Source organism: Phyllopteryx taeniolatus, chromosome 9, assembly GCF_024500385.1.
Source record: "Phyllopteryx taeniolatus isolate TA_2022b chromosome 9, UOR_Ptae_1.2, whole genome shotgun sequence".
In the NCBI taxonomy this organism is placed as follows: domain Eukaryota; kingdom Metazoa; phylum Chordata; class Actinopteri; order Syngnathiformes; family Syngnathidae; genus Phyllopteryx; species Phyllopteryx taeniolatus.
The window spans coordinates 5,327,978-5,336,834 of record NC_084510.1 but is presented as its reverse complement, the minus strand read 5'-3'; the positions used below and the strand labels follow the sequence as shown (position 1 = coordinate 5,336,834).

The 8,857-nt window shown below is 41.3% G+C and overlaps 1 protein-coding gene across 2 annotated transcripts in view; it reads left to right on the top strand.

The window, feature by feature from the left end:
• Nucleotides 1-8,857, top strand: part of phactr3b (phosphatase and actin regulator 3b) — a 64,832-nt gene continuing 55,975 nt past the window's right edge. For both annotated transcript variants that reach the window (XM_061785736.1, XM_061785735.1), the window contains exon 1: nucleotides 1-134. In XM_061785736.1, coding sequence (XP_061641720.1) covers nucleotides 26-134 — 109 coding nt within the window. In that variant the 5' untranslated portion in view covers nucleotides 1-25. The remainder of the gene's footprint in view (nucleotides 135-8,857) is intronic.

Below are 8,857 nucleotides of genomic sequence, written 5' to 3'. Positions count from 1 at the left end.
CACGACTACCGGCTTTCTCTTTATCATGGCATCGTCAGACTGCCCTGGAGATGACTGCATCTTACAGCGGGGGAGATCTCAGAGTTACCCGAGCAGCACCACCGAGGTCCGCCCGGGTGAGGCGCACCGAGCAGGTAAGAAGAGAAGGGGGGCACTTACACGCACGTTTATCTGCTATCTCATCCATTAGCAGGTTGGTTAGGAAATGTTATTTCACGCCCGGGATCACTTGCAGCGCGTCGACGCATCGGTCAAATCACCTCACAGCGATGGTCAGTGGAGAACGTGCGTCACGGCATTACCCCGTTGTGTATGTACAGTATGAGTCCTCACAGTTCCATGATGCAATTCGCAGTATTCCATTATACATTGCAGAAAAATAGCAGATGACGCCCAACTGCTGTGGTGTAGTCAGAATTGGAGTGATTTCCCCTTATAGTCACTCTGGAATGCAGGAGGTTGCAGATCACACACACATTTATAATAATGTTTATTAGAGTATACATATGTAGTTTTCCCAGCTGAGTTCTCTTTAAACTAACCAATTTTCTGCCATAACACCAATTTGGTTGTAAAACCGCTTTTCCTTGAGTCATGATGATGACGATAGACAGAAAGAAAGAAATTGGTATCATGCAGATAAATGAGCCAATGTTATTTGTTTTACTGTACTCATTTGGGGTACAGCGTTGACAGATTGGGAGCAAAATCTGCAATCATATATGACTTGTAGTATGTTGAGTTGAAGCTGATGGGAGTGCTCCTTGTGTATTTGGTTGTTTCCATGGTGATATAAATGGCAGGAGGCAGTCCTTGGCATTCTAAATGTGAGCTGTCATGGTGTTTGTTCCACTAAGTGGACATTTTGTTTCAGAATACACAATGTAAAACAACACACTTTTAGCAGTTAAATATCACACACAGTTATTTGTACGATTAACACAGATTGAGTTGATCTAGTTAGATTCCCCTGACATTTTGGTAGTACCATCTCCACAAACTGTATAAATGACATCAATTTGGTCTAATCTGCGGCCAGTGGTACTGTATGTCTCAGTCGAAAGCTTACATGACAAAATTAGTCGGCCCGTGTATTACTGTGTAGAGTTTGCATGCTGTGCTTGTGTGGGTTGTTTCCAGGTACTGTACTCAAGTATTCTCCCACACTCCAAAAACATGCACGTCAAGTTCATTGAAGACTCTAAATTGTTCATACGATTGTGAATGGTTGTCTCTATAGCAGCCTGATTGATGGGCAGTTAGTTTGTCTTCTATACGCACATTATAATTGATTTATAAAGTAGTATCTGTTGTGTGGTGAATACATACATGCACAGCCTGAGGTGTGGGGCAGGTGGAGTAGAACATTTGTACACTTGTACAAGGTTTATGTCTGTATTTTTCTGTACGTGATGCCCGGAGACATAGAACCCAGAGGATGTTCAAGTACTGTCCACGAGATATTATTGAGTCTGTGCCCTCCATTGTGAATCCAGTACTTGGTTACATAATGTGAAAGTAGCAGGATCGCCCCGTGATGCATCATTCTTTTAACTCGAAGTCAACTTCAAAGACAGCCTCCAGAAGAACTGCAGCAAATTTCATCTGGAGCTGATGACTTGTGCAGGAAGGATGTGGAAGATAATACAGCAGTAAAATGTCACATGCAATCTTTCTGTTAGCTCTCCTTGGAGATAATACTTTTGTAGCACTGCTAGCACTTATTAGGCTCCGATCAGCCATGTTTCCTGGAAAAAGAGTAAATTTATTGAGACATTTTCATGGAACCATGTTTGCTAAATAAGACAGAATTTTATATAAAAATGACTTCTAATGGATGGTGGGAGTAAAGTCAATTCCCCCTCCCCCCCATGTAATCACAGCCTTAACCTGACGTTTTGATGTGATGCCGTAGTTATTTAGGTCATACCACCTGAGATCAGCTTTGACAATGCCTTCGTCTCCCAGAGACTGTGCAAGATTTTCTCTGCTAGCCATAAGCACGTACTATATAATAATGATACCATTCGTTGTCATGACATGCATAATGAGCTGTGTTAGAGATGAATAAATGCATTAGTGCTGTCCGAACATTGCATCTCAATCGAAATGTTGCATCTGTACTATATCAAACATATAATGAAAGGACCGGGACAGTAACGCTTTCATTCAACTGAATATGAAGGGTTGTTGTATGCCATTATGTCTGTATGCCAAGCGTGGTACAATGAGCGCTACTCCCCAGACAGCAAGCCACTCATAAGGCAGCACTTGTCCTTTTTAACAATGAAATGTGCATTTTGTTAAAATTTTATGGGGAAATTATAATGGGATATAACTATTGAATCTTGCACGCCAAAGCGGACTACAAAGGATGAGGAATTAAACAGGGCTTTATTGAACAACGGTAGCATGTTATTGTGATAAACAAACACAAAATACCAATGAAAAACAACGACGCCAAATAGTCGACTTGACTAATTGCAAAAACAACAGAAAATAGTGATGGATGGAGCCACAGTGGAAGGAACACGCCACTAAATAGCAAAGAAACAAAATCTCAATTACAGAAGTTAAGAAAAACAACAGAGGACACAATCCTAATTACACAAACGAGGAAACAAAAACTAGTTAAACTACTTTCGTCAACAGAAGTAAACCAAGAAGGTTCAAGCAAACAACAAAACTCTAGAAGAGGCAATGCTAGCAAGTAAGCAGTAATCATGGAAAAATCTGTGTCCCATCAGAAATTGTGACCCTACGGGCCAATGTTGTTTGAGCTGTTTTTGTTTGGGAGCTTAAGGGTTCTGCGCAGGATCTTAGCTGTTCCAAGTATTGCGCTCTTCTAGACAGAGATCTCGGATGTTCTTCCTGGTATCTGCTGGAGCCATCCCCAGTTTGGGGGTTACTGCCCCCAGTGCCCCGATCACTACGGGCACCACTGCGATTGGCCGGCAACCAGGTCAGGGTGTACACCACCTCTCGCCCAGACTCAGCTGGGATAGTCTCCAGCTCACCCGTGACCCTATTGAGGATAAGCAGTATGGAAAATGGATTGATGGATGGATTTTATGATTATTTTATTTTGGCAGGGAGACCCTTGCCAGTTGTCCGACGATATGACAGCTGATGTTGCCTGTGCATCTGTCACACAATGCCACCATGCACCCTAAAGTACCATTTGTCAACCATAGTACCTCTTTTCAAACATCATTGAGGCATTTGTGATGCAATCAATACCAAATTAAGCTGACAAAACCCTTTTATATCTGCAACCACTTACCTCAGAGATGGCACCAAGTCATTGCTTTGCAAGTCACAAGTAAGTTTCAACTCTTGCCCTCAAGTCCCTAGTCAAGTCTCAAGTCGCACATTTTGCGTTTTGAGTCCTTTCGAGTCACAAAATAAAAATCTATGTTAATATATATAATATTTAAATGTATTTAATATGTATTATATACTGCATTTATATATTTAATATATTTAAAACTCCATATTTATTTATCAAAACAAATTTGATAAACAAGTGCAATCGCATTGAAACTTTTTAAGAAAACTAGGGGGCAGATAAATACCACTTGGCGTGTTCAATACTTGTTGCCTGTGTCATTTCACATTATTACACATTACTTAATTTCTGAGATTATTTGTTCTTCTTTCTTTGGATATATGGATTACTTGAGCTGTTCCCAACATCTGGTGAAATTTTCATGTCAATAGCACCTTTGGAAATATATTTAGTGTGAAAAATAGTGACGTGTTAAATACTGTAGTATTGCACAAGGTAGGTAAGTGAATGAGTTACAGTATACAGCAGACAGAACAGTGCTAAATTAAAGTGCTCACCAGCTCTACTTTCCTTTCTTCGTGCAATTTCAGATCTCTAACGTTTTTGTTTGTCTTTGAGTTTTGGGGTAAGACAGTCTTTTCAAGTCAAAGGGCTCAAATCCAAATGAAGTCTAGAGTCATTGCTTTTCAAGTCCAAAAGTCGAGTTGCAAGTCTTGTAACATTTTCAACTCGAGCTGAAAGTCATCAAATTCATAACTCGAGTCTGACTCGAGTCCAAGTCATGTGACTCGAGTCCACACCTCTTGCCATCTTCATACTAAACATAAACACACCTAGGGCTATATTCTCCCGTCTGCTTAAGTCAGAAAAGGCCAGCAGCGCCACGCTTTTCGGTCTCTGCCATCCACTTACTGTAAGTCTATCACTTATGCATCTTCTGGCCATGTGCGCACTTCAGGTGGAGGAACCCTAAAATGTGGCCGTTCCCTTTCATATCTGGCCTTGCACGTATTCTGCCCAAGACTTAAGCGGGGTTGTAGTAAGTGTAGGGTCCCGGGGTGGTGAAACATCATATTGCACATTTTGATTCGCTCGTGTTCTCCGAGCCTCTGACGGCTGGTGGTGGCCGGGCGACTCACTCGGCATGCTGACGGACACCTGGCCCATATACGCTCACAGACTGCCCAACGGCCGTAAAGTGTCCCTGCCACATTACGCCGAACGACGTCAGAACATCAACATTCAGTCATTCATTGATTCTCTGTATCGCTTCTCCTCACTAGGGTCGTGGGCGTGCTGAAGCCTATGCCAGCTGACTCCGGGCGAGATGTGGGGTACACCCTGAACTGGTTACAAGCCAATCGTAGGGCACATATAAACAAACAACCATTCACATGCACATTCACACCTATAGGCAATTTAGAGTCTTCACTTAACCCTCAGAACTGTGAGGCAGATGTGCTAACCAGTCGCACACCGTGCCGCCTTATAGTGTGACATAGTTCCCAAATAGATTTCTATGTGATTCAAATGTCTCAGGAAAACTCCACATTCTGGGAATGCTACCCACCCGCATACTTCAATAAATCAGACCTCTCAAACTGGCCGGGTACCTCATTATGGGAGAATCGGGGCATCTTGACAACGCGCAAGCCAGGCGCGTAAAATATCGACTTATGCACCAATGGGAGAATATGGCCCATATGCAGTATATACTGTTGTGTACATCATATCAAAAACAACTATAAAGCAAAGGTGTCTCTTGGTTAGAGGCGTTAATCTACGGAACGATTATGAAACAGAATTGAAAAGCAGTGAATCACTCGCTGTGTTCAAAAAGAGGTTTAAAAATATAGTAAACAATATATGTAACGCAGGTAAACATGAGAATCTGCCAAAATCTCAGAAATTCTGGTTGCGTTAGTATGAGCGTAACAAAAATATATGTATGTATAAATGTGTATGTAGGAGTACAAGGGTTAAATGATAGAGGGGCATGATTTTTGTTTTCTTTTGAGATACATAACGACATATGAACAATCTATTGAGTATTAACATTATATGAGTCAAGATTTATAGGCAACTAGGGGTAGGACTAGGTGAGTTTTTTTTTACTTCTTCCTAATTCTGTTTGAACATGTAAAGGAAGAAATCTATTGATGTTCTTTTCCTTTAAAAAAAAAACTTTTGTTATTATGAATGAGTGTTACGTTTATATGTTCAATAAAAAAAAACAATCACTCATATATATAAAAATACAGATTTAAACATACACATATTTACAAATACACATATATACTGTACATGTAAGTGTCCAAATATAGATATGGCATGTCTAAAGATTGATTTAATGACTGATGGAGAGAGTGAGACATCAATTTCCACCTGTAATATACTGTACAAGCATGGGCAGGGACAACACAGCAGTGAACAATCATAAATAATACAAATATTAAACTTGCATACTCTTTACTTGACCTTGGCTGACTTATGTCCTCATTGATTTAACTATGAGGTAATTTCTCCACTGGCCACCGTCAGCAATCATCTATTTAATGACCAAACTCCTCTAATCACCCACATGTAGACCATTTTTAATAGTCTATGCCAGCAGTTAAGATTCACAGCGAGTGTTTTTTGTGTCTGTTTATACATCTTGTATTTTGAGCAAATTGAGTAGTTTGAGCGGCACGTTGGGCGACTGGTTAGCCCATCTGCCTCTCAGTTCTGAGGACCGGGGTTCAAATCTGTTCTCCCTGTGCCTGCGTGAGTTTTCTCCAGGTACTCCGGTTTCCTCCCACATCCCCAAAACATGCGTGGTAGGTTGATTGAAGACTCTAAATTGCCCGTAGGTGTGCATGTGAGTGCGAATGGTTGTTTGTTTATATGTGCCCTGCCACTGCTGACGACCAGTTCAGGGCGTACCCCACCTCTCGCCCGAAGATAGTTGGGTTAGGCTCCGGCACGGCCGCGACGCTAATGAGGATAAGCGGTACAGAAAATGGATGGCTGGATGTCCAGTGTAAATTTGCCACTTACTGACCCAATGTCAGTTACGGTGAGAAACTTGAAATGACAAGATGGCCACTTTATTTTGCCGAGCCATGTATCCTCACTTTGTGACTCTATGACCTCCACGAGAAACAGACACAGCACACCTCTTTAGCAGAGAAGAGGAAAAACTCTAATCACACTTTTGTATGTTTGCTGATACCAGAAATATTACGTTTACTGGCTGTGACTGTGACTATCGCCCCCCACCTCCCACATGGGCTCAAGCAGTAAGAAAAGGACCATGATTTCATATCATATTGCCTTCAATGGTACATTTTAAGTTGCTTGACCATATGTACAAATTGAATCACTGAATACCACAGGATTTAATTACTGTATATTATCTTAATGACATACAGTAATGTGTTGTGGTATCAATAGTCTCATCCCCTTCCCCCACTACACACATATGACACAAGCACACACACACAACCCTGTCAACCCTCCCCCAACAAATTCATAGTCTGGCATCAGTAAAGTGCAAATGCCACACATAGAGTACAGTAGGTCTTAAAATGCTCTTTGTTGTGTTTTTGGGTGACATTTCAAACAGTGAAGTTCTCAAAGCATGGCAAAAAATACTCTATTCCCATCAACAATTATCATTTGTTTTGAAAATTTCATATCGTGTTTTCTTATTGTACCCACTCCCCCCATCTTTTCTCTCATAACAGTTCTTCAATCCATTTTGCATGCACATGTCTGCCCTTTATGTGTTGGCATTTGCAGTGGTGGAATTACAATTCTGTTTGCCCCATTAGGCGTAATCTTGAGAGTTGATGTACACGAGATCTACCCACTGACTGAGTTAATGGGCCATATTGGAAGATTTGACTTAATTTGTCAACCATTTACATCAGGGGGTGTCCAAAGTCCGGTCTGACTCCGCAGGCCATTTCAGTGACTATATAATAACAAGCAGGTTGGCGAATAATGTTTTAAGTGCAGGAAAATCGTCATGAAATCAAGAGATGTGCTAACTGTTTAACGTCATTGCAGTATGATATACTGTAATTTTAGAAGACACGATGAAGAGGCAGCACAACATGGGTGGCACATCTGCATTTTGAGTTTTGGGATTTGTACAGTTTTGGCCGTAGAAAAGGGATGGAAGGATGGATGGACGTTATGAAATCAAACATATGTATGTGTGTCAACAGAAAGTCAGACAGAAAACTGCTAATATGATAGATCAACAAATGTTTTATGATGCTGAAAAACAAATGCCACAACCACCAGCCATGATGTAACTAATTTTAATGTCCTGTTGTAGTAAATTAAACTGAACTTTATTTGAAATTAATCAGAGGCACATTAAATGGTGGCATGTGTGTGCTGACTCCCTTTGAATGAGTTTCAATGTGGTTGGTTAATTCTGGACAGAGCCGCATCCGAATTCCCAGCTATAAGAGAGTGTGCACAGTTGTGCAACTGCATTACATCAGGTTTTTATTTTTACTTCCCCTCTCGAAATGATGAAAAAAATCAATTGAGTTGAAGAGGGTTTAGGACACATTAATTTCGTCTTGCTGTTGTTGTTGTTTTAGTTTGATTTTTAAAATTTTTTACTTTCAAAACACAAAGCCATTATAAAAAAATGCGCGTTATTCATGTAATTGCTTCACTCCCCCACAATCATCCATCCATTTTCTGAGCCGCTTCTCCTCACTAGGGTCGCGGGCGTGCTGGAGCCTATCCCAGCTGTCATCGGGCAGGAGGCGGGGTACACCCTGAACTGGTTGCCAGCCAATCGCAGGGCACATCGAAACAAACAACCATTCGCACTCACAGTCATGCCTACGGGCAATTTAGAGTCTCCAATTAATGCATGTTTTTGGGATGTGGGAGGAAACCGGAGTGCCCGGAGAAAACCCACGCAGGCACGGGGAGAACATGCAAACTCCACACAGGCGGGGACGGGGATTGAACCCCGCACCTCAGAACTGTGAGGCTGACGCTCTAACCAGTCGGCCACCGTGCCGCCCCCCCACAATCAATGATGATTAATTACTTTACAGCTCCCACTGGATCCAATGTAATTTGAATTCTGGCAGACACTTCTCCTCTCAGTATGGTTTTCAAATTCCAATTTTAAACATTACGTCCGCATTGGCATATTGATAGACATAGCACACTTCATTTCACTTCATGCGACAAGTGTGTGTGTTTTGCAGGTCTTTATAGCTGTCTGACAAGGTTTTGTGTTTGAACTTGCCATGGTTGACTTTGGATTTTCTTCCAGTACTTGACTGTGCTCTGTTCAGTCGCATCCTCTCACAGATGGAACATATACTAGCTAGGTTAAATGGCCATTCCAGATTTCCTCAAAAGCAGGGGTGTCAAACTCAGTTGTGTCGCAGGCTACAATGTAGTTATTGCTTCAGTTAAAGGCATTTTATGACTATGAAAACATCTAAATGTATGAACACGTCATCATATTATGACATATACACACCAAAAAAAATGATGGATAATTTTGAAATATGAAGGTAGACAATTACTTCAACCTGTGTT